The sequence below is a fragment of the Hemicordylus capensis genome, chromosome 6 (assembly GCF_027244095.1).
Source record: "Hemicordylus capensis ecotype Gifberg chromosome 6, rHemCap1.1.pri, whole genome shotgun sequence".
Classification (NCBI taxonomy): domain Eukaryota; kingdom Metazoa; phylum Chordata; class Lepidosauria; order Squamata; family Cordylidae; genus Hemicordylus; species Hemicordylus capensis.
Genome location: NC_069662.1, coordinates 62,916,708 through 62,943,467, shown reverse-complemented (window position 1 = coordinate 62,943,467; position 26,760 = coordinate 62,916,708). Strand labels below are relative to the sequence as shown.

Sequence of the window (26,760 nt, the reverse complement as noted above, 5' to 3'; positions counted from 1 at the left end):
TCTTTTTGGCCCGTTTGGGCCTCTGTAACTGCGCGCAGCGGCCATTCTGGCCACTGCCACGCATGTGTAAATAGCCTCTGAGAGTCCTGGCATGGCCCACCGCCTCACAGAGATCGTTTGTGCCTGTGCAGTGGCCATTTTGGAATAGCCGCCGCGGTGATTTCAGAGGCCAGTGATTTCAGAGGTCAGCTGGAGGAGGGGAAACTTTGCAGACCCCCCCCCGCCCCCAATGCTTACAGGAAGCCCCCTGAACGGGCTACAGGTACTTTTATTTTATTGTTATAATTTTTTTAAAAAAATCCTTGCACCCCCCGGACCAGACTGGACAGGGGGTCGATGGGGACCGGACCAAACTTGGCTGGTCTGGTTCGAGTCCAGTCCAGACTTGAACTGAACCTGGCCAGCTGGTTCCATACATACCCCTAATTGTCTCTACTGCTGCTTTTTTGTATTCTATATGGTTATTTTATGTTTGTATTTTAAATCTTTTTAGTCATTCATATATATATATATGCTTAATATTTTAATTGTGCATTTTTTATAGTCTTGTTTTAATTCTTCTGTGTGAACCGTCTTGGGATTGTTTTAATGAAAGGCAGTATATAAATGTAACAATCAATCAATCCATCCATCAATAAACCCAGCCCACAGAGAGAGACGGGGCATGGGTAAAGGAGGGAGAGAGCTTGGAATGGTGCTCCAAGGGGCTACTTTCCTCAATTGTTCCTGCCAGGCCCACAGGCAACAAGCCACTTTTGCCATAGTAAGTCAAGCCAGCGTGGTTTAGTGGTTAGAGTGCTGGACTAGGACCGGGGAGACCCGAGTTTAACTCCCCATTCAGCCATGATCCTTGCTGGGTGATTCTGGGCCAGTCACTTCTCTCTCAGCCTAACCTACTTCACAGGGTTGTTGTGAGGAAAAACCTAAGTATGTAGCACTCTGGGCTCCTTGGAGGAAGAGCGGGATATAAAATGTAAAAATAAATAAATAAAATAAATAAGTGTGAATATCTAGTGTATCAATGCAAATATCAAATTAATCCATCCCAGCCTTCTCCCCACAACCAGGCCAGGGGGTCAGGGCTGCAAGCATTCAAGGCATCGTACTGCAGTATTTCCTCCTCACCTCGCCTTGACTTTCATGCAGGCCAACTAGAGGCAAATGGAATGGCCAATGGATCATATGAAGATATTCTTTTCTCCCTCCTATCCCACAACCCCAGAGTAGAAAAGAGGGGAAGGGATCTATAATTCATTGAATACCAGCTGGAGCAGGTACCATGCAAGCAGTAGTAAGTTCATCAGGACAGGTAGCACAAGAAGTCAAGAATGCTGAGCTAGTTAGGGGGTACTAGAAGACCCCCATGATTCAACAGGCCTCAGTTGAATCATAAAGCCCCATAAAGTTTGGAGAAAACACAACAACAAAAATCATGCTAGAGGCAGTCTAGACTGAAGTACCATAGAAAATACAGAAGTCCATACATTTCTGAATCTTTGAGCACAAGTTCAAGCAGCTCCAGCTCAGAATAATCATCCTAGAATCCCCGTTATAAACTCCAGTCAAGAAACCTGCAGCTTCATATGGGCTTTGGATAAGGGATGGCTTTGAATCATCTCACTAACATTAGGGTGACAGATGAGAGGGGGAGAGAGGAAGGGATGGATCCAGTCTCTCTTGCCTAGTCCAATGTCTTTCTGGATATGAGGAGCCACAGTGACCGAGTAACCGATTGCTATGGCGGTAGCAAAGGAACTGAAGTGCTGATGCTTCCTCCCACCGTAAACAGCCATATGGTCACTTGGGGTGGGGCACAAGCACCAAGAGGAGCTGTGGTAGTCCACACCAACTGGCTTCCATGCAGGCACAGAACCCATTTCTAACAAATTCAACTGATCACAAACCAGATCAATGAGTTGTTAGGACAGGAGGTAGATCAGTCCAATTCATATCTGGACCAGCTGTTTCTGGTAGAATTCTTTGCAAAGGTTACGTGGGCCTTGATATTTCCCAAAGTTATAGGGCAGTATACCTATTACATAAAGCCTGGACAAACACTAACACATGGTTTTTACCATCAGTTTACCCAGAAAATTCAAATCCAACTTTTAGTAGAATATTTTTGCATTGACTTTATCCTGTAATTTGACTTTGTCCTGTAATAACACAAGGCATATCATTATTTCCTTTAAAGCAAAATTGACATTGTACCCAGGAAACTGGGACATTTTATCAGAAATCTCCGAGTCTCACCTGCGTCTTACTAGATTTACTACTTAATACTTACGTCAGCTTTAGCCTTTTGACATGCCCAGGCATTACGGGAACGTATAGCATTTTAACTCCTTGAACAACCATAGTTGGCTCAATTCCATATTTTTCCTGTAAGAGAGAAATGCAAAAATATTATAGGGACTTGCATTTAGAACTAATATCTCCACTGCTGGCTCGTTTCCCAGGAATTTTGTCTAGTCAACAAGTGGCTTCCCTGCTTGAGGACAGCATTCCTGCCATTACTCGGAGAGTGGTGGGCTTTTGTGCGGCAGCTCGAAGACTGCGTCAGTTTTTAATTAATAATTCTAGTGCTGCTCTATAACTTTTCAGTTATAACATTGTTGGTGGGTTAGACTGTTGATCTGTTATCTTTTTAATTGTTATTTATATTTTAATTGTATTTGTTTACCCCTTGTTGTGCTGGTCATAGACCGTAATAAACTTTGATTGATTGAAAAATATTTTGAATTGCATTACACAGAAAGCCAATATATTCCATCTGAAAAACAACACTTCAAGCCCATTCATAGATAGAATAGCACTAAAGAATTACTCAATGAATCACATTCTGCAAAGCGTTAGTATGGCTGTGTAATCCTCAGCGATGTCAAAAACTCTTTTTGGAGGGAGGAGAAAGCCACAAAAATTGCTCCCATCCCTCTCCATGTGTTTGGTTGCTCTGACACACTGGCTGAACCAGGGTTTCTGCAGGCATGGTGCTCTGTCCACTATACTAACAGAATGTGAACCAATAAGTGTTTTCATATAGAAAAATACAAAGCTTGGTTCAATGTGTTTCCTTTTTATGTTGTGATTGCTGTACATGCAGCTTTACAGTTTGCACATGTTCCTTCAATATGCTTCTGTGCCATGAACTTCAACAATAGGGTGGATTACAACTTTAAAAGTGGTATATCTATACCACACTTAAGTCGCTTTACAGAAAGACTCAATTTTAATTATTTAAATCACAATTTAAATTACTAGTCAGGAAGATCCTGTTTAAACTTCATTTTCTATAAAAATACATTTTTGTTGTCCAATATAACTTTAATACATATTTAGAGAGAGATGTAGGTTTCATTTTTAGAAGGTAGATACACACTTATAATGCTGTTTCATTCGGGCAACCAGGCTTTGCATTTCATTGTTGCACTGTTTGCATTTTGTACGCAAGCCTTTTTTACCCACAGCTTCATTAAAATATTCCCTAGTTGGATCTCTTTTACAGCCTGATGCGATGATAAGTGTTTCCCTTCAACAATGGAGAATACACTCAAAAAAGGTTTCCTCTATTGCATTGGTATGTTCTGTTCACTCTTGGTTTCACTTTCTATTCCACTCCCCTCCCTATCCTGTGCATTTATATCAACTCATCCTCCTTGCTCAGATCTACTCCATTCCCCCCAAATTCTCCATTCATTGACATTTTTGGGGGCAGGGAGAGCAAGGGCTTGACAGAGAGAGAGAGTGTGTGTGTGTGTGTGTGTGTGTGTGCGTGCGTGTGCGTGCACGCGCACTGCATGTACACCACCTGCAGAATAGGACTGATCAGGTCTGTTATCTCTCATCTCCATATACTGATGTTAACATATTCATATAAGAAAATTAGAATTAATATTCAAGATGATATCTTTGACGGTTCTTTATGATTTTTAAAAAATCATTGATTGTTTCAGATTGACCAAACTGCAATCTGAAAAGAAAACAGTGATGACCCTCAGCATTATATTCCCCAATAATCTCTATTACATAGTTAATGCACATATCTTACTTTGACAGCATTTATGAAGTTCAAGAGCGTGAAATCATCTTTTCCATGAACAGTCCATCTATCCCAGATGGTAAACGATATGCCATTTCTGTCACAAAATAAGAATGTAATAGATTTTCCATAAGACACATTGCTTTAACACATTTTCACATCGGGCAGGGTGTGTGTCTATTGTTTAGTTATACAGGAGAACCCTGTCATGTTATCCGTGGGGGTTCAATGGGGGGTGGAGTGGGGTGGATAGTGAAACCACAGATAATGGTGCATTAGAGCAATGCAGGGTTAGCCTGAGGCAGCAGGACAAAACGGCTGACGAAAAACAGGACCAACAAGTTGTCTAGTAAGAACTAATCAGCCTACTCTCATTTCACTGTCTCTACAACTGGACTAAATTTGGTTCAAATTGTGGTCCATAAGTTAGATCTCTTGTGCCTCAAAAGTTCACATATCGAGTTCACACATCTTGGATCAGGGTTGATGACATCATCACAAACTACACCAGTGGGGTATCCCTATATGTCCATACAGTTGTAGCAAATTTGGTTCAAATCAGTTAGCCAGTCCACAAGTTAGTGCACTTGTGCCTCAAAAGTTTACGTGTCCGCCATCTTGAAGTGGGTTGGATGACATCATCACAATCGACACCATTGAGGTGCCCCTATGTGTCCTTACAGCTGTAGCAAATTTGGTTCAAATTGGTTAGGCAGTTCACAAGTTAGCCTACTTGTGCCTCGAAGGTTTACGCATCCATCATCTTGGATCGGGATAGATTACATCATCACCAACTATGCCGTTGAAGTGTTCCTATGTGTCCCAACAACTGTACCCAATTTGGTTTATATTGGTCCAGGCATTGCAAAGTTGATAGGGGGAAAATACACACATGGACAGACAGACACAGAATGCTGGGTGACCTCATAAGCCTACTGGAAAGTAGGCTAAAAATGGATTGAAAGAGGAGACATGCTCTGTGTGTCCCTAGCTGTCAATGCCTCCCAAAAGTAAAAGATTGTGGGTTTTTTTTTTGTTTTTTTGTTGCTGCAAAAAAATCACATTTTTAGCCCACTTTCCAGTAGGCTTTGAGATCATTTGGCATTTAGTGTATGTGTCCGTGTTTGTGTCTGTGTGCCCCAACCCCCCTATCAGTTTTGCAACACCTGAACCAATATGAACCAAATCGGATAGTTGTAAGGACCCATAGGGATACCTCAACAGCATAGTTTGCAATGATGTCATCCACCCCAATCCAAGATGGCAAACGCGTAAACCTTTGAGGCACAAGTGCACTAACTTGAGGACTATCTAACCAATTTGAACCAAATTAGGGACAGCTGTCGTGCGTGACACACAGGGACACCTCAATGGTGCAGTTTGTAATGATGACATCCACCTCAATCCAAGATGGCCAACACATGCATATTTGAGGCGCAAGAGATCTAAATTGTGGACCTTGATTTGCACCAAATTTAGTCCAGATGTAGAGACAGTGAAAAAGAAAGTGGGCTGATTAGTTCTTATTAGAACAATTTGTTTTCCTTAAAAAAAAGAAAAAGAAAAAAAAAACCAGAAAAATGAGCCACAAAATGACTCCTGTCCTCAAAAAGGTGGGTGGAAATTACCTCAAGTTCATTTCCACCCACCCCCGATCTGCAGATACACATTCTTAACCTTTTAATTGCCTAATTATTTCACGTATACTGAGGTCAGGTGGCAATTACCCAACCGCAGATACGCAAAAACGTCCGTGATTTATGAGGTTCTCCTGTACCAACTACAACATGTACAAATGCTTTGGATTTCTTGATTATAGGATTAGTTATTGGAACACTAACTGCTTAGAATACAGCTCATTTTTTAATGTCAATTTGCTATTTACCTGATTTCTGTTTTTCTCACTTCAGCTGTTTCTGTGAAGACAATTATTGGAATGGCCAAGTTGAAAAAGCAGTTCTTGTATGCTTGAAAAGGATAACCCCCCACAACTTTGATCAATTCCAAAGCAACCTATGGAGGAAACGTATAAGCGTAAAACACACTGCAGTAGCATAATGGTAGGAGATATGGTCTTTTGATAGCAAGCATGAATTGTCCCCTTGGAATCCTACCACACCAAGAAGCTCAGGGTGGTATTTATATTGGAGTGATAAAGATATGGTGATGCTGAAAGACAATCAGCATCAATGTTTTCCAATTGCTTTGTTTCAAAATTTCTCCCAGATTGTATATGAGATTGTTTCAAGCCTCCAGCTTGCAAAAAATACCATTTTAATTTGACCTCATGCATGTCTTTTGGCCCTCTTTTCTACAATTGGCACATTTCATGTTGAATTTATATACTGCCTTTCACTGAAAATAATCCCAAGGCAGGTCACAAGTCAAGTATTACACACACACACACACACACACACACACACACACACACACACACACACGTGTTAAGGAGTTAAAAACAGACACCCAAGAATACAAGCAGCACATAAAAGCAGTATTATCCTCATCAGATGACAAATAGAACCCAGAATTGAAATGGGGTTGCCTCCAAGTCCCATCGCAAGTTATGGGCTTTTAATAAATATGAACAGGGCCTTCTTCTGGCACCCAACTGTTGCTCAATCTAGCCCTAAGAGAGGAACTCATATCAGTCGTATTTTATGTGCAAATGAAGAAAAGTTTAACCTCACTCACCAAACCAGACACAGCTGCTGTAGAAGTTGCAATGGCAGGGATAATCTTCCCAGCAATACGTTTTGTTTTGAGCCTATCTGCTGGCTCAATATTATACATTCTGGCTCGCAAATTGGAAGCTGCTGTTATGAAGTCTATATGCCCATTACTGTCGTCATCCTTTTCAAAAGCAAGTTCCTTCATCTGCAAATCATCTGTTCAGAAACAAAATCACTACTCAGACTTCTTTAGGAATCCCTGGGCATTTTATTTTACTGAAATGCTCATTCCCTTCCTCAAGACAGTTTTCTTTACCAATGTTATTGACTCACAATGATAGTGCGGCTAGAGAAGTGGCAAAACTAATACAGCAAATATGGAGGCATGGTTAAGCAATAGATAGGATCCTTACTCTCGAATAGAGAAGGAATTTCCAAAAAGATGGGATGGAGAAGCTCCCCTCAGGCTAGAGTTAAACCCGTATATGGGGAGAGATTAGGGATGTGCGAAACAAAACCCCTTTAAAAATATGGGAATTTGTTTTCGAGCTCAGAACAGTATGACCCGTTCCAAGGCGGAATGTTTTGACCCAAGCACCGCTTTGTGCACACACAGCAGCCATTTGCGTGGTCCTCACTACCATGTATATGGCGACTCTGTGTGTGTGTGTGCGCAGAGCTCAGAAGAGTGCCATTTTGGAATCCAAAGTGGCGCCCACGCATGCGCAGAATCCAGAAGAGCACAATTTTAGAATCCAAAATGGCGCTTGAAACGTTCCATTCAGAATGGGGTCATTCCATCAGATTTTGCATTCTGTTCCAAGCTTGGAACAGAATGTAAAATTTGTTTTGTGCATACCCCTAGAAGGGATCTGGTTAGGTATATCAATAACCCCAAAACACATACTATCTGAAGAATGGAGAAAATTATAGGGAAAGCCACAGTGCCATAGCATATGAATTTAAGAAAAACCCTTCTTATTCATTCTGAACCTATGGGATACAACAAACTATTAATCTGACAGTGCGAGCACTGACTCACGTTTTGTAGCTTGGTTAGCCAATATGGCAGTCTCTAACTGAAGAACAGCATTCCTCTCATCTTCACTGCTTACTGGAATAGGATCTGGTTTCCTCACAGTTTCATCTGTTTGTACAACCTGTGAATGTTCGTAATAATTAGAGCAAACATTACTGCACAAGTTTTTTTCTGTACAGGAGTCTGATTTACTCATCATGAGGACTGGAGGAAGTGCTTGCCCTACAATGTCTGATAATCAATATAAGCTAAAGGTACAACTTTTTTTAAAAACCAGAGCAATAGTACAATTTTTAGCCACAACATTAGCTAAAGGAGCACATTTTAGAAATACCAAAGTAGTCTATAAACTCTTTCTAAAAACCAGCAGCACAACATAAACACAATTTTCAGCTACTTAAATACAAACTATAGAGAACATTTGTGTGTGCATTTAACACAATAAGAGAGTCTGTGGTTTTCTGTTTAATTGGTACTACATGTACATGTAAAGCACATGCCACTAGTGATTTCTGAGAACATAAATACTGTAGGCAGGGGCACAGCAAGGAGACAGTGGGTCCCGTGTTCAGAACATGGGTGGCCCTCCCACTCACGATGGTGCCACACAGCATGTGCACTCAGACATGAACACACACCCCCAATTACTCCCCCGGGAAGGGGGCCAATGAGCACCTCCAGCTAGGCCAGGGCTCCCATCACTGCTGGCCATCTTCTTTCCACCTGACAGGCACCCAGCCTCTGGAAGAAGGATGAACATAGCCATATGAACATGGCCGAAGGTGGCTGGCAGCAGCACCAGCCTGTGGGAGCGGGGAGCCCAACAGCTCCTACCAGAAGCTCGGCAGCTCCCAGACACAGGGCACAATGGGTTATTTGAATTCAATGGCACTATTACAGCTCCGCCGTGACTGTACATCTGTGGACCATTAATAAACTCTGGATTTGAATTCCTAAGAACACACAACTGAAGGAGGTGCTATGCACTGTATTTACAAATGAATTAAGAAAATCATATTATGATCAAGCAACATAAATCAGTGGCCAAAATACAGATCAATGACACGCTGATTAACGACACACTGCCAGGAGAGAAAATTCTGTCACTCAAGGAGGGAGTGATGATTTTTTGTGACCGCCACTTTCCCCTTGCAGCTGCATGTGTGTTCTGAAAACCCTCAAGAAGTACAGTCAGCTGTGGTGGTGGTAGGGGGAGGATTAATTGAAATCACCCATCACCTCTTGTGTGACAGAACACACTATTCTGGGCAGCATGTTGTCATTTTAGAAGTTGACCACTTTTTGTTTTCTTTTCTCTTTCCCCCATTTAATTTAGTGTATGTACCATCTCTCTTAATTGGAGTATTACCCAAGTTATCCTCTTTATTTCAGTAGCACTTAATTGAAATTTTAGAATATACACATATTCGTGGCGGGGCTTGCCATGCATGATGTTAGTGCGCGCACATGTGTGTGTTATTAAAAATGATATAAAAGCTAAGTATTATACCAGTGGTCCTTGTTTTCTGCGGACTCCATATCTGCAGTTTTGCATATCCGTAGTTGGGTCTTAGAGATCCAGTTTCATTGTCCGTGGGTAGAACAATAGGTGAAATTCACCTATCCATGGTTTTTAGTAGCCCAAAATAATCCGGAAATGATTTTCAATGTCATTTCTGGTTGCCTCTTTTAAAAATATATATTTTTGAGGTGAATATTCAACTGTTTTGGGTATTTTGAGGTGCACTGCTGGAGGCCTGGAGAATAAGGTGCTGTCCTTTTCTTATTTCTGTCCCCCTTGATTTTTTGCCTTCCCCCAGTTGTTTTTTTTGGGTGGGAATTACCATTTGCCATTTTTTGGGGGGTCCCATTTGGGGGGGGGGAATTCCCCAATTCCCATTGACTCAAAGTTTCACTATTTGTGGTTTCCATACTCACGCCCATAGGCAAGAATGGAACCCCCACGTATAACGAGGGCCATCTGCATTTTATATAATGCTTAAGAATATTCAAAGTGCTTTATATTATCTATATTATTAATTCTCCTGGGTGCACCTTAGAATGTGCGTCCCAGTGCCCAGCTGATTGGCTGTGCGGCAGAGGCACCTAATTGGCTGAGGTGCACCCAGGAGGATGGGTCGCCATGGCGGCGGGCCCAGTCACGGAGGCCAGAGGTGTTAGCGGGCCCAGCCTGGCCACAGAGGCAAGTGGTGGGCCGGGCCGCGGAGGCGCACCTAGCTGCGGAGGCCAGGTGGCACACTCAGCTGTGGAGTTGGGCAGGAGAAGGAGTGAGGGCGGGCAAGAGAGTGGGGCAGGAGGGTGGGAGGGAGAGTGGGGAGGGAGGGAGGGGAGAACAGCTGGCCCCAAAGAGAACACAGATGCTCTGTGCAGGTCGGCTAGTTTTGTTATGATCTTTAAAACTACCTTATAATCCTCCTTATTGCTATGTAACTGCTTTGTGAATGTCTTTGTTGAAAAGTGGTATATAGAATATTTTTAACAATGACCATTTTGCATGATAAGTCAGTATTATTACTTCTATATTTATTTCAGGGATTTCTACCCTGGCTATCCATTTTAAAAAGAACACTCTAGTTGGATGGAAGACAGCGGCCTTCCTAACTAAAGCTGCTCTCATACAAATTGCTACAATATTTCATACAAGTTCATAAGAATTGCTACAATATTTGGCAACTAGTAACTAGGCTTCAGAACCTTTGACCAAAGTGCATAACACAGAGAATAAAGAATCACTGCTTGTAAGGAGAGGTACACAAGCAGAGTGCTTTGGAGAGTGAGAGAGCAGAGGTTGTCATGGAAACCATGTATAGAATGTTCCAGGCAGTGATTCAAATAATGACAGGTGGTGACAGGAGTTGGATAGGGACTGGTTGGGACAGAAGAAGGAGCTGAGAGCAAGGACTCCTGTGTGAGAGTGAACAAGCATGTTTACTTAGGGTGGTTTTGTGAGAAATCTTGGTAGTTTATTGTTTGGAGTCTGTAAGAGGCCAGTAGTGAACTAGAGCAGTACTCTGAGTGTGGAGTTTAAAGCCTGAGTGGGATTCATGAGAGAAAGATATCTAGGGGCAAAACTCCACGTTAAATAGACGTGAAGTCTGGGTCATTACACCAAGTTCCACAAACAAAGTAAAATATACTTATCCTAAGTTATTTGGTATACCTAAAAGCTATATATTAAAAAAAGGCTAAAACTCTCTGTTGTATTTAACAGCCGGCTGAAACAGCAGCATTGTAATGAGGTCTATGTGTCCAGCCTAGCAGATATTCTGCTTCCATCTTATGTAAATAATAAACTTGTTCTTATTTGTTTTTACACTTTAAGGTTTGTTTCCTTTTATACACTGAACATATACCCCTATTGCAAGGCTTGTAAGGCTACGTAACCATGCAGGCTAAAGACAGGGTAACAAACATTATCATATGGTGGCAGCACAAGGATGTAAGAACTTAATAATCTTCTTTATATATAATTCTCTTAAACGTACCCATTGCTAATCCCATGTGTGGCAGCTCTCGCAAGAGTTTGCGAGCAACTGCCGCGGGATTAGCGATGGGGGAGAAAACAGTCATGACGGCCAGCAGCTGGCTGGAGAGAAAGTGCAGCAGGCCGGCAGGAGAAAGCAGCGGGCCAGAGGACACGGCAGGCCTGCCAGCCAGCCAGCAGCTGGAGGAAGTGCAGCTGGGTGTGCGAGAAGACGCAGGAGTGGGCAGGTGATGCCGGGCTAGCCAGCCAGTGGAGGTGTTGGGTTGGCGGGCCAAGGAGGTTGGCCAGCCAGCCGGCCAGGCTGATAAGCAGAGATGGGGGAGAAAAAATGGCTGCAGAAACTAGAGACGCAGATGCTCTGTGCCCGGCCCAGCTAGTTATTATTAATGTGGTGATTTAACTGGTATAAAACAAAACAAAGCATATCCCGGAACTGGAGTGGCCCCAGGTGGAGTCCTGACACTGCTCATCAAAAAAAGAGGCAGAGTGAAGAGGCACATCATTCAGTTATTAAAACTTACTTTGTTAGAAGGTCGGAACTCTTGAATCTTCACCCCGGAAATTACCTTAAAAATGGTTTCTTCTGACATATCCTGTGTTTTTATTTAAAACAGCATCACAAGTTATTATGAAGTGGGTAAAGTTGTATTACCTCTTAACTTTAAGCCAAAAAAACCAAAATCAGTAAGTGAAAAACAAAATGAAAAGAATTCACATATTTCATTGAAATTACTTAATCCTATTTACCATGCAATCTTCATGATTATGAGGAGAGCTCTAATCTCCATAAACAGTGATATTAAACCAACCAATAACATATTATCTAACACATGAACGTTTCCACATTTGTATAGCCCCTTGCACACATTTCATCATTTAAAATAATTCTCACAAGTAAATTGTAATTATGGATACACTAAAGCAAATCTATTATCACTCACTGTCACACTTTAGAGATGAATATACCAAAATGAAATTGAATCGTTGGAACTTATCTGAATGGTCATTCTCCTCAGAAGTATGGGTTGTATCTGCAGGAAGCTTAGGAAGCTTGGGTTACCACGACCTCCTGCTCCAGATAGGATCAATCAAGAGCTTTGCCTCCTATCAGGAGGGAGGGGCAATCCCCTCAGATTCCAGTCTGTAGCCAGCTCTAAAGCACTAAAATAAAAAACTACTTAATTAACAGAGGAAGAATATCCTCCTGGTGAATGTGGCGAAAGGGTACCCCAAGACAAAAACTCTAACAAACTAACTCAACACCCTCCAGGGAGAACAGTCCGCCCCAGAAGAAAACCTCCCAACACACACACACACGGATATATGGAAGACAGTGAAGTGGACAGGTAGGATAGAAGGACCAGACAAACAAGTGGGTGGGGCAGATACAACCCATACTTCTGAGGAGAATGACCATTCAGGTAAGTACCAATAATTCATTTTCCCTCTGAAGAGGGTTGTATCCGCAGGAAGTTTGGGACTTACCATAGCTGCTACCAATAATGGGGGGGAGTCTGGAAGTCTGGGTCTCAGGTAGGGACCACGTGCTGCAGGACGCACCGGCCAAAGGACGTGTCAGCGGAGGTCCAGTCGTGTATTATATAGTGTCTCACAAAGCTAGACAATGAGGCCCAGGTGCCAGCCCAACAAATATTGACCAGAGGTGCCAAGGTGGAAAGGGCGGCTGAAGAAGCCGCACTCCTGGTTGAATGAGCCGTGATGCCCTCGGGGAGGGGGGGGTGGTACCAGCCACAGCGTAAGCTAATTCTATACACCAGGCATCCCCAAACTGCGGCCCTCCAGATGTTGCTGAACTACAACTCCCAGCATCCCTAGACATAATTTTTTGTGGCTGGGTATGCTGGAAGTTGTAGTTCAGCAACATCTGGAGGGCCGCAGTTTGGGGATGCCTGCTATATACTAACAAAGCCAGCAGGCTAGGGAGAACGTGGACACCTTCTTACCCAAGGAGCAGTCTCTGAAAGAGACGAAGAAAGACTCTGAAGCCCTGAAAGACTTGGTGTGCTTCAAATAAATCCATATTGCTCTGTGCACATACAGAGTGTGCAACTCCTTTTCCTTAGGGGAAGAGGGGCTAGGATAGAAGGAGGGAAGCATTAACTCTTGGGCTCTATGGAAAACCAAATTGACCGTAGGGATATAGGTAAGGTCCGTACGCAACAGAACACAGTCAGGGTAAACTAGGCACAACTCTTTCTGCACTGACAGAGCCCCCAAGTCCAAAACCCTCCTGGTGGAGGTGATGGCGACCAGAAACAAAACCTTAAACTAAAGTATCCGCAAGAAAATAAACCTCAGGGGCTCAAAGGGAGGCTTAGTGAGGGCCCGGAGAACCAGGTTCAGGTCTCAGCTGGAAAACCTGTGTACCGTGGGAGGTTTCAGAATAGCCACACCCTTAAGGAATCTCTGGACATGAGGGTGCGAGGCTAGAGATGGGGCTCCTTGCACCAGCAGGACTGATGAAATGGCAAAGACCTGTCAACGTAGTGTTGGTCGGAAGCCCTTGTCCAAGCCATTCTGCAGGAACCCCAGCACCTGTGCCATGGACACCAAGAGAGGAGACAGCCCTTGAGGACTGTGCCAGTATGAAAAGGCCCTCCAGGTAGACTGGTAAACTCTGACCGTGGAGGGACGCCGTGAGTCTAGGATAGTGGCCTGAACTACAGTAGATTACCCATGGGCTCCTAGAGACTCCTGTTCAACCTCCAAGCGAAGATTTTGAGCCACTCCAGCTCAGGATAGAACACTGAACCCTGACTGAGAAGAAGGCTGTGACACCCTAGGGGCAGAGGAGGTCCCCTGGACAACTCCACTAGATCAAAAAACCAGGGCCGGTGGGGCCAGCATGCCCAGCATGGTGCTACCAGTATCACCTTTGCCCGCAATCGGAGGATTTGCCAAACTGTCTGGGAGTTTGGCAAATGGTGGAAAGGTGTACCCCAGACTGTGAGGCCAGGGGGACATCAGGGCATCCGTCCCCTTGACTCTAGGATCTGGACAGGATCTGGACAGGAACCGGGTCACCTTGGTGTTCTCTGGAGTGGCGAACAGATCTATTACTGGGTGACTGAACCTTAACACTATCAGTTGGAACACCAGGGGGTCCAGAGACCATTCCGTGGGGTCTTGCTGGCACTGGCTTAGCCAATCCGCTATGGTGTTTGAGACTCTGCTTACGTGGTTGGCCTCCAGCAAGAGAAGATGTTTCTCTGTCCAGGAAAGAAGAGCCAGTGCCTCCCACATCAGGGACCAGGACCCTGTCCTGCCCTGTCTGTTGACATGCGCCTTGGCGGTGGCACTGTCGGTCTGCACCAGCACCTGCTGGTTCCGAATGGTAGGAAGGAACTCCTTGAGGACGAAACGAATCACCCTCAGCTCCAGCAAGTTGATGGAATTTGTCTGTTTGGAACTGGACCAGACCCCCTGTGACACCAGGTGCTGACAGTGAACCCCCAACCCTGGAGGCTGGCATCTGTGGTGACTTGGATGCGATTCACCGGGAGAAAACCGATACCCTTTTGGATGGCTCAGGACGTCCACCAGGTCAGTGACCGCTGGACCTGGTGGGGAAGGTGATTTTCAGTCTGGACCTTTGGAGGATCCATTCCTGGTGGGGCAGTAAGGCCCACTGTAAGAGGCAAGAGTGAAACCGTCCCCAAGGAACTATGCCCATGGTGGATATAATCAACCCTTGAAACTGACTCAGGGACAGTATGTCCGCTCTGGGCCAGGACATCAGTGACCGGCAACTGGCTGCCAACTTATGCCTTCGGTCAGGAGGAAGGGACGTGGTGCCCCTGATCATGTTTATGGTAGCCCCCAGATGGACAATTTCCATCTTGGGCAGAAGCGAACTCTTCTGGTGATTGATGATAAAATTATGCACCTCCAGAACAGAAAGGGTCGTCTGAACATCCTCCTGTCCCCTCTGTAGCAAAGAGGATGGATCAAAAGATTGCCCAGTTGGGGGTACAGGTGAACCCCCCTTGTCCTCAAGTGCACCATGAGTGCCACCATGATCTTGGTAAACATGCATGGCGCAATCAAAAGACCAAAGGGAAGTGCCCGGTATTGGAAGTGGTCCTGATGATAAACAAACTGAAGGAAACACTTGGCCTGGGGGTGGATAAGAACATGGAGGTACGCTTCCTTGAGATCCACTGAGGCCAGAAAGTCTCCCCCTTGGAGAGCCCTGACGATGGAACGGAGGATCTCCATATGGAAGCTCCTCCTTCACAGGAACTGGCTGATGAACTTCAGGTCCAGGATCGCCCTCCATTCGCTGTTCTTCTTGGGGACCAGGAACAGAATGGAATAGATACCCTGCCCCTGCTCCCCCAAGGGAACCAGTTCGATTGCCTGAATGTTGACCAGATGTTGTATGGCCTGCAGCATCAGTTGATGCTTTGACAGCTAGCGGGACAGAGGAGAAGGGAGGAAGCGGTCCGGGGGCTGAGGAGCTAGTTCCAGGGAGTACCCCTGATAGACAGTCTAGATGACCCACACGTCCGTGCACGTTGGAGCCAAGTGTGGGCAAAGGCCTGCAGTCGGCCCCCCACTACAGGGGGAGGATAGTCATTGGGAGGTATTGCGCTTGGAGACGGATTTGAAATTGGAGCCGGAATGCTATTGCCTCTGGGAGGCGTTGTCACGAAGGGGCTGCTGCGGTCTGGACCACGAAAACCTGTCCTGCCTGGTATGGTGGGGATGAAAATTGGACTTAAACCCCCTGGAGGCAGAGGAAGTGGAGGGAAAGGACTTACATTCCTGCCTTTGTGCTGAAGAGGGCATAGCCTTTTTCTTATCTTTGGTTTCAACCAAAATTGGCTCCAGCACTTCCCCAAACAACTTGCCCCCTTTAAAAGCAGAGTTAGCCAAATTGCTTCTGGACTTCTGGTCCACCTTCCAATTTTTAAGCCACAGAAGGTGGCTGACGGTTACATCAGAAGCCAGGGCCCTAGCAGACAATTGGGCTGTGTCCAGGTAAGCGTCTGCCATAAAAGCGGCAGCTTTCCCCAGCTTGTTGAGTCCCTGGCACAGGGCAGGCAATTCAGGTGGAACCAATTGGATAGATTCCTTGACCCAAAGGGTCGTTGCCCTAGCAAATAATGAATTCACCATGGAAGCGCGCATAGAAAGGGCTGTGGCCTGGTGAGACCTGCGCAGTGCATGTCGCACTTCTTATCACCCATGTTCTTCAAAGCGTCTTCCCCATCCTTGGGAAGGACAGCCCCCGTCACCAAAGCCACCACTTCTGCATCCTCAGGTGGCACTTTAAGTTTATCCATAATCACATTGCTAGAGATGTAGAAACGCCTAGTAGCTGGAAGAGGCCCCTTACTCTCTGTGGGTTTCCCCCACTCAGACTGTATGAGATCCCAAAAGAGCTGTGGGCAAGGCACAGAGACCTCAGGGGATCTGAGGAAGGGCAATACCGCAGCGTCTCCCTCGGAAACCTCTGAGGGGAGCTGAACCACCCCTTCCAGCTTGAAGGTCTTGCAGGCTTTATGCAACAAGACAGGAAAATCTGCACTTGAAAATAGGCGATAAGGAGGCTGAGGGGTTCCAGAAGGTTCCCCCTCGTCTCTGGACAACTCCCCCTCCTCCCTGACTGACTCCAAAGAGTCGGCATAGTCATTGGAACCCAGGTCCAGAGGCCGCAGAGTTGCTGCATTGTCCAATGGCAAAGGAGAGCAGCATGGGGAGAGAATGGGAGTAACCTGGCCTGAACCCATGAGCTGGCTTCCCAAGGGCTGGGCAGCAATGATTCCTGCATTAGACCCTGAAGTAGAGCCCAAAATGGCCACCACCACGGGCTGGGAGGAGGGGGCCATGAAAATGGCGGGAACAGGAGGCCAGGGGAGCTTACCCAGCTCCTAAGTGACAATGCGGCGAAGTAGAGCAGTGAAGCTCGCTGGAGTCTCCTCCTCATCCTCCTCCAATGAAGCGGCCCAAACCCCAGCAAAGCAGAAGCGCCTGGCGGGCAGTTGGCCTCGTGTGGCCTTGCCCCCTGAGGGAGCCTGGGCCAAAGAATCCCCTCCCGGCAAGGCCGCAATCGCGACCATCGTCGTCTCTTGAGGCAAGGCTCCCCTGGATAAAGTTGTACCAGTCAGTACTGCTCCGGGGGGCTTAGTGCAGGTGGCGCCCAACTTCTTGTCTTTTTTCTTGGCCTTCTTTGCCTTTGCCGCCTTGTGGGACCGAGCTGCGGGTGCGGGAGAGGTCGCCGCCACCCACTCGGCCTGGCACTCCGAGTGTGCCACAGAATCCTCCGAGAGAGAGGGAGACTTCTCTCTCACTGCGTTGGGCAGCCATAGCCATTTGAAAGAGTGTGCTAGTAGCCACAGTGGAGGAAATAATTAACTGAATTTTTTTTTTTAAAGAAGAAAACTTAAAACTGCACCTGTCTCCCTGGTTCCCCCTGACTGGCACTAAAAAGGGCACAGGAAGGACAAAGGGGGAAGGGAGCAGGATAGGCAAGGAGAAAGGCAAGGTAAAATCGGAGCAATAGAAAACAGCAACTGCTTGGAGCAAGAAAGGGTGAAGAAATGGAATCTGAGGGGATTGCCCCTCCCTCCTGATAGGAGGCAAAGCTCTTGATTGGCCCTGTCTGGAGCAGGAGGTTGTGACAACCCACACTGCCTGCAGATACAACCCACTTCTGAGGGAGAATTGCATTTATTTTAAGATATATGCTTATTTGAAATAGAAAAGGGACAGGATGTACATTCATATAATCTAGGCCAAGGGTTCCCAACTTTGGCTCATCAGATGTTGGGACTACAACTCCCATCATCCCCATCCACAATGGCCTTCAACCACGGGGAGTTGTAGTCCAACATAGTCAGGGATGATGTTCCCAACTTTGGGAACCTGTGGCACAGACAACATATGGATTTGTATCCCACCCTTCAACAAGTAAGTGCTCTCAGGAATACCCCACAAAGATTAAAAATCAGGATATAAAATGGTGAAGAAAATACAAAAAGGAAGCAGGAAAGAACAGCAGACAAAAAGATAACAGATCTTTAAAAAGCCTTGGGAAACATAAAAGGTCTGAAGTTAGCCACCTAATGGCGCAGCAGGGAAGTAACTTGCCTAGGGAGCAAGAGGTTGCCGGTTTGAATCCCCGCAGGTATGTTTTGCAGACTGTGGGAAACACCTATATCGGGCAGCAGCGATATAGAAAGATGCTGAAAGGCATCACCTCATACTGTGTGGGAGATGGCAATGATGATCGGATATGTAGCTTGGAAGTGCTCCTGGGTCCCAAACTGTTTCTGGTTTCTCAGGCTGAGACAGTGGCCAGGAGTGCTTTTTATCAGCTTCGGCTGATATGTCAGCTACTCCCATTTCTGGAGGTAAAAAGACCTTCAAGACGCAACTGTTTTCTTAGGCTTTTAACTGAAATTAATTTTCAACTGTTTAATTTGTTTTTGTTTTTTGATAAGTTTCTACTGCATTCTGTGAATCTTTAACTGTTTTTACTCTGCCTTATATTGTGTTTTAAATTTTGTACTAGAGATGTACATATCAGGCAGCATAAAAATATGACAGACAGACAGACAGACAGACGTGCTGTGAGGAGTGCTATATATTTGTAAGTGAGCATAATAAGTTATTAGAAATTACTGTTTTTAATAACAACTGATATATAAATTTGACTCCCATCAGGCGTAGGCTATGATTAAATATTTAAAACTGCTTGTTTATGTGGTTGTCTGCGAAAGCTTTTGACAACGATGTAGTGGTCCACATAAAGGAAAAGGCTGGGAAAAAACAGGTTGCTCACCTGTAACTGATGATCTGGTAGAGATCTGTCGACATCCATAAGAGTGGGTTCTGCGCCTGCGCAGAGACCATGCGGTAGCCCTGCCGAAGCTTGCCGAGGTGTCCTGACCACGCCACCACACCCTACGTGTGCTATTTATGGGCGGGCAGGACATCCAGTCCTCAGTTCTTGGATGACCGCCGTGGAGGACGATCATCCAGGATAGATCGTGAGTTGTTTTGGTTTTTTTACATTGAAGAGTAAGTAGAGTAACACCACAGAGACAGGCTGCACACTAAAAACATATGCCAATAGGAGGAATACACTACTGCAGAGGAGTAGGCAAGGAGGGTCTTAAGGATGTCGACGGATCTCTACCAGATCATCAGTTACAGGTGAGCAACCTGTTTATCTGGATCGAGATCCATAAGAGTGGGTGTTTAGCAAGCTCCCCAAGGAGGGGGGTGCAGTAGTAATTAGGGTAACACCCGCTTCAAAACACTCCTCCCAAAATTAGCCTGTGCCGCAGAGAGTATGTCTATGGCATAGTCTTTAATAAAAGGGGCCTTGGAGGACCAGGTTGCTGCTTTGCAAATGTCCGCGAAGGTCACTCCGGAAAGGTGTGCAGCCGAGGAAGCGTGTGCCCTGGTTGAATGGGCTTTTATGGCTTCCGGTAGAGTTTTGTTCTGTATCTGGCATGCCAGGCATATGAGCTCCACTAGCCATCTGGACAGACATTGGCGGGAAATGCAGGTGCCCCTGGTGGAACCTGCATGTGCAACAAATAGTCTTACTGTGGTGCGAAAGTCCTTTGTATGAGCCAAATAGTACAACAGAGCTCTGCGCACATCGAGTGAGTGCAGAGATCTTTCCAGTGCTGATGATGGATTCCTGAAGAAGGAAAGAAGGACAATATCCTGGTTTAGATGAAAACTGCACAATTTTGGGTCGAAAAGATGGATCCAGACGTATAAGAACTTTGTCCTGGTAAAACTTGGTATATGGTGAATTGATTCTCAGTGCTGTAAGCTCACTTACACGCCCCGCGGTAGTGATGGCGACAAGGAATGCAGTCTTTCAGGAAACTAGCTGTAGAGGTGCCGTTGCCATGGGTTCGAACGGAATCTCAGTGAGCGTGGAGAGAACCAGCGATAGACTCCAAGGTTCCACCGGACGTATGACCGGAGGATAGATGTTAGCCAGGCCTTTCAAAAAAGCCTTACTCTCTGGGTGCGAGAAGAGGGTTGACCCATCGGAGCCTGGGTGGCGAGATGAAAGTGCAGCTAGGTGGACCTTTAATGAAACATTCGCAAGGCCTTGTGCTTTTAAACGAAGAAAGATAGAGTAAAACTCGTCAGATCAACGCATGTTTGGGTAGAAAACCTCTAGTTCTGTCATAAGCCTTGAAGCGCATCCATTTACCCGCATAATTGCACCTCGTGGAAGCTTTCCTACGATTCAAAAGGACTTCCTTCAAAATCTTATGCGCCACATGGTCAGGTGGAATGTGTGAACATCTGGGTGTAGGACTTGACCGTTGTCTTGGGAAAGGAGGTCCACTGCCTGTGGAAGATGTTGGTGCTGGTTCTGGGACAGTCTGTGTACCTGTGGAAACCATGGTTGCCTTGACCACCATGGGGTTACTAGGAGACATGGTATTGGGTCTGAGAGTAAGCGAGCTACTACCCTGGCTATCAACGGCTGTGAAGGAAACATGTATGGCACTTCTTGTGACCAATCCAATTGGAACACATCTCCTAGGGACAGGGGGTCGTGTCCTGCCCTGGAACAGAACTGGGGACATTTAGCATTCGAGGAGGTAGCAAAAAGGTCCACTGTCGGTTGAATCCATCGACTGAAGAAAGGGGTGATATATTCTGGTTTGAGATTCCACTCGTGGTGTTTGTCCTGGGGAAAAACTCGGCTGAGGTTGTCTGCCAGGCCCTTGATGTGGACTGCTGCAGGTGAGACCTGGTGCCGAATGCACCAATTCCATATCTGAACTGCCAGGGCACAAAGGTTGTGAGACACCGTCCCACCTTGGCGGTTGATATAAGCTAGGGCTGTCATGTTGTCCAGTTTGATTTGGACTGATGAGCCCCGTAGGAGTGGAAGAAAAGCTTGAAGTGCAAGGAACACTGCCAGCAACTCTAGGAAATTGATGTGTAACTTGGTCTGTTGTGGAGTCCATCTGCCTTGAGTCTGGTGTTGCCCGCAATGGGCGCCCCAGCCTTGAAGGGAGGCGTCTGTTGTCAGCCATATCGTCGGCATCTGGATTTGAAAGAAGATTCCTTCGAGGAGGTTCTGTCGCTGTTTCCACCAGGAAAGCGAGTCCAGGATACGTGGTGGGATATCCAGGAGCTTCCCTTGACTGTGTTTGAGTGGTCGAAATACTGTCAAAAACCACAACTGGAGCTTCCTCATTTTTAATCGCGCAAAACAGATGACCGCATTGCAGGAGGCCATGAGGCCCAAGAGGTGCTGGATTGTATGCACTGTTTGGACTGGAGAGCATTGGCAGAGGTCCACTAGGTCTCGAATGGATTGAAAACGTTCTTCTGGCAAGTATGCTCTTTGGTGTTCTGTATCCAAGACAGCTCTTATGTAAGTGGTCACCGGGACTGGATCCAGGTGTTATTTCATCCAATTCACCTGAATGCCCAGATCTTCCAGAAGGTCCAATACACAGCGGATGTGTGAAAGTAACTCTTTTTTGCTCTTTGAGGTCAAGAGCCAATCGTCCAGATATAGGTATACAGTAACTCCCAGAGTTCTCAGATGGGCAATCACTGGGGCCATGCACTTTGTAAAGATCCCCGGGGCAGTGCACAGTCCCAAGGGCAATACATTGTACTGGTAGGCTTGATTTCCTACGGTAAATCGTAGGTATTTCCGGTGATGAGGTCCGATGCTGATGTGAAACTAGGCGTCTTTCAAGTCCAGCGTCGCAAGCCACTTTTCCCCTTGCAGAAGAGGTAGAATTTGTTGCAACGCCATCATTCAAAATTTCCTGACGTTCACAAACTTGTTTAAATGTCGGAGGTCCATGATGGGGCGAAGCCCCCCCATCCCGCTTTGGGACTTGAAAGTAGCGGGAGTAAAAGCCACGCTGCCTGTCCACCCACGACACCGGGGCTATCGCCCCCTTCTCTAACAGTTCTTTCACCTCTTGTTGTAGGGCTTCTGTCGGAGGGATCAGTCTCATTCCCATGAACCATCGCACTGTCTTGAATTCGATGACGTATCCTGTTGATATGATTTTCAGGACCTAACGGTCTGATGTTATGTGGTGCCATGAGGGGGCATGGCTGGCCAGCCTGATGGAATGAGGCAGCAGAGATGGTAGTGGAGCCCCCGTAGGCGGGAATGGGGGGAAGGATGGTGTTGGTGATCGGACGAATATTTCAGGGACGTTTTTGCGAGTCGGTGGACTTGCGTTGAGGTTGCCCCGACTTTGACTTATTCTGATATGGTCTCCTCTGATAAGTGGAGTAGGGTTTCCGATAATCCCGACATTCCTGACGTCTGGATGGAGGCCGCTGTCTCTGAAAAGCAGAGCGGTACTTTTGATGGTATGAAGAGGATGTGGAAGGCTGATTTGTGAAAGTCTTCTCTGTAAATTTCGACTTTTTCAACTGCTCCATCATTGAGTCTGTTGCCTCACTAAATAGGCCAGTTCCATCAAAAGCTAAGGCCTCTATCTTCTCACGCATGTCTGGTTGTAGAGCATAACCATGCGTGTCTACGCAAGGTGATGGCTGCAGTCATTGCGCGGGAACCATCGCTCTCAGCTAAATGCTTGGCAATACTAAGCAGTTGTCTGGTGAGGTCGCCGGACCCTTCAAGAGTTTTGGTGAACCTCTTCCGAAAGTCTTCTGGTGGCAATGTGTCTAGGTCTGCTAGCAGGTCTTCCCAGATGCTATGGCTGTACTTCACTGTACAAGCAGAGTAGTTGGCTACCTTGGCTGAAAGGCATGAGGTCGAATATATCTTTCTTCCTAAAAGGTCCAGCTTTCAACTCTCTTTGTCGGGTGGCACTGTGTAGCGTTTTCCAGCCTTGGAGGTGGAAGCGCAGTCAATTACCAGGCTGTTAGGTGCAGGATGTTTAAGAAGGTATGCATTGTCTTTGTCCTGGACATGGTACAGGCTCTCTAAACACTTAGATGTGGGGGTGGAAGTGTGGAGAGCCTCCCAAGCGCACTTGGCTGCTCTTGTGATAAGCGGGAGCATCAGCAGAGCCACTGGCACTGTTGTTTGTGTTTTTAACATGAAATTATAAACTGGATAGTCTATGGTTGTCAATTCAGAATGGAGTTCCAAACCTAGTGCAGCAGCCATAGCCCTGACAGGTTTATGGTACGCCTTGAGTTCTTCGTTAGGTGACACGTAGGTAGTAGGGGCGACATCAGCCGGTGGTTCCACAACGATTTCTTCCTCTTCCTCTCGGTCAGACTCAAAGTCAGATGAACCGTAATGGTCAGAGAGGGAAGCTGATGGCAAAAGAGGAACTACAGTTTGGGTCTCAGTTGCAGCAGTCACCACACGTCATGGTAGAATGAGTCTGGGTCGTATGATATTGCAAGGATGTAGAGAGAGTCTGGGTAGCAACAGTGACCCAAAGTGGACGTGGTGCAATAGGCAATGGTGTAGATGGAAGTTGAGGCACCGGCCTCCATGCCCTGTTTGGTTCACTAACACACACTGTCAATGGTGGAGAAGAGCCTGGCTGACGAGCTGGTGCCTCGTGGGCAAAATTACAGGTATGCCATGCGAGTGGACTCTGCAAGTGGGCAACTGATAACGCAGGAGATGGGTGGACGAGGGATGAGGGAGCCACCTGGAGCCCAGTCTCAGACGGGAGAAAGCCCAAAAACATTGACGTCGATGGAGTGCTGGAATGTGAGTCGAGCAGCTTGAGGAGTACATCTGTTTCACCTGCAACAACTGCCGAAGTAGCATCAATGTTATCGTCGTCCTCGATGTCGAAGGATGGAGGAGGTGGATGACACCGAGGGGAAACTTGTCTGGAGATGGAGAGTGTGTGTAACGTTGGAAGACGAGGACCATGCACCATCAGCGTTGGCGGTGGGGACGACGAAACCGGAGTCGGGGCCGGCGAGAGAGAATGGGCCCTCGGCATTGTAGCAGTCGATGTCAAGGGTAGGCACGGTGGCGCGTTGCACGATTCCGAAGGAGTGGTATCCGTAGTGGCCGGTAGCACAGCAGGAGAGACCAGCCGTATTTCCGACGGGGAAGGAGTGCGTTGCACCATCAGGTCAATAATTTTCTGCCATTTCTCACCCAGCGTCGAAGCGGGATCCGGGTTGAGTCATTTCGAGGGAGTCGACGTTGAAGAACTGCTCCCAGATGTATGGCATGGAGTCAACTTCGGTATCGATGTTGATGAATGAGCCCTCTCTTTGGGTGTTGACGTAGAAGCATTAGGTGGTAGTTGCTTTGGCATTGCCGTCGAGGTCGAAACACTGTTAGATTCTCGACGTTTTGGAGTGTGTTAAACCGTGGGCATCGGTGGCAAGGGAGACTTTTTTGTCGATGTTGAGCTGGATGTTGAAGGAACTATGGTTGATGTTGACGACTGATTCTCGAGGTTTCTCAGAGAGCCGATTTTATCCAATGCCAAAGAGGTCGCGGTCGATGTCGAGGCTCATTTCCCAGGCTTTCCTGAGGCGCCTCTCGCAGAATGTTCTGGACTTGAACTTGAATGCTGTTTCGACTTCGATTTACGCTCAGTTGAAGTCGATGGCGGGGTCGAGGAAGGTCTTGGGGGAGTCTTAGACCTCTAAACCGATGGGCTCGGCATGCCTGGTGTCGAGGGGCTTAGCATATCGTCGTAGATTGCCGCGTGAAGGCGGAGTGCTCTGTTCTTCCGAGTCTGCTTTGAGAACGATAAGCAGATCTTACATGTGGCAACATTATGTTGTGTGCCCAAGCAGAGAAGGCACAAATCGTGCAAATCCTTAGAGGGGAGTTTAGCCTTACGGCTCTCGCACCTCTTAAAGGATTTCTTTTCTTCAGCCATGACCAAAAAGACGAAGGGGTAGTCAGGCAGTCTGAGTCAAATTCCGGAGTAGTCCGTAAGCCGTTCCAAAGTCAGTCGAAGGAGAGAGGTACGTCAGTCAGTCCGGTCAAACAGGAGAGTAGTTCGTCAGCCAATCCAAGTCAAAAAACTGTAAGGAATCATGAAAAAACTCATGAAAAAGCTATGAGGAACTTCCCGACTAGCGGCAAACCGAAGGTCTAAACGCAAAGGCGGTCGGAGGAGAACTGAGGACTGGATGTCCTGCCCGCCCTTAAATAGCACGCGGGGGCATGGGGGCACCTCGGACAAGCTTCGGCAGGGCTACCGCATGGTCTCTGCACAGGCGCAGAACCCACTCTTATGGATCTCGATCCAGATTCACTGGTTTACAGTACTACGACTCATTTGCAGAAAGATGTTATAAGCAAGAGAAACCATCACATCATGGAGAATGGCTCTGAACATAAACAGTGAAGGAATATTAGACTCACACGTGAATTCAAACATTTCTATGCTTAGTGTAAATACTTGAAAAGAAAACTCATTTGCTATCAGTAGTAGAGCAAATACTTCATCATCATGCTAAAGGCTAGTATCAATATTCGCCTACCAATCACAAATATGCTTGATTTTTCAAAATATTTTAATTTATTTAGTAAATATACTTGTACACCACCCCAAACTCACGTCTCTGGGTGGATAATTTTGAAAAATTAACAGAAATGCTTTAACCTTCAAAATGGAGACTTACCTTTTCTGTGACAGGAATGCAATAAACTACTGCAAAGAGTTTTGCTGTACTCAATACAAAGCTGTAGTGCCTGTAAGAACAGAGAACTATATAGAAGTGGGGGTACTCTGCAACCATGTATATTACAAACTTGGCCAACAATTTTGCTCGGAGAGAAAACCTGCACAAGTACTCTTATGAGAGAGGAGCTAGAGAAGCAGGGAACAAGCTCAAGCACTCTGCCTTTGAGTAAACCCATATCTGAATGTATATGTTTGTTTATTTTTAGAAGAAGAGATTCAAACTAGACCCACCTAGAAAAAATTAACACATAAATATCTTCAGATTCTGACTATGAATGAATATTTAGACATTACATAATGCTAGATGTTGTACAGAATAGAGAAGTGTGTGGATCTGGCCCACAGGGCTTATCCATCTAAGTAAGATGAACAGAGCCAGTGTGATGTAATGGTTAGAGTGTTGGACTAGGACCTGGGAGACCCGAGTTCAAATCCCCATTCAGCCATTGAACTCACTGGGTGACTCGGGGCCAGTCACGTATCTCTCAGCCTAACCTACCTCACAAGGTTGTTGTGAGGATAAACATAACCATGTACAGCACTCTAGGCTCCTTGGAGGAAGAGCAGGATATAAACTTTTTAAAAAAAGTTTAAACTAAGAAGAGTAGGGAGGATGAAGCTACATAATGAGGAGGCCTGACAGACAAAGAAGGATGCTACTCAAGGTACAGAGAGGAGTCTGGCAGAAGTCACAAAAGAGAGAAGCAGAATAAAACAAGTAGAGGAAGCTGGCAGTTGATGAATGTGTGGAACAGAGCAAAGAAAAAGTGAAATTAGAAAGAAAGAAAGAAAAACAGCAAAGTCACAAGAACATAGGGAGTCAGACCCTTGGTCCATCTCGCTCAGTACTGGCTACACAGACA

General features: G+C 46.1%; 1 protein-coding gene across 5 annotated transcripts in view; it reads right to left on the bottom strand.

Moving 5' to 3' along the window:
- Nucleotides 1–26,760, bottom strand: part of UBA6 (ubiquitin like modifier activating enzyme 6) — a 134,111-nt gene that overhangs the window by 6,839 nt on the left and 100,512 nt on the right. For all 5 annotated transcript variants that reach the window (XM_053260682.1, XM_053260685.1, XM_053260681.1 and 2 more), the window contains 7 exons: nucleotides 25,836–25,905; nucleotides 11,777–11,848; nucleotides 7,754–7,871; nucleotides 6,734–6,927; nucleotides 5,925–6,052; nucleotides 4,049–4,136; nucleotides 2,288–2,382 (listed from right to left, as the gene is read on the bottom strand). In XM_053260682.1, the coding sequence (XP_053116657.1) occupies nucleotides 2,288–2,382; nucleotides 4,049–4,136; nucleotides 5,925–6,052; nucleotides 6,734–6,927; nucleotides 7,754–7,871; nucleotides 11,777–11,848; nucleotides 25,836–25,905 (765 nt within the window). The remainder of the gene's footprint in view (nucleotides 1–2,287; nucleotides 2,383–4,048; nucleotides 4,137–5,924; nucleotides 6,053–6,733; nucleotides 6,928–7,753; nucleotides 7,872–11,776; nucleotides 11,849–25,835; nucleotides 25,906–26,760) is intronic.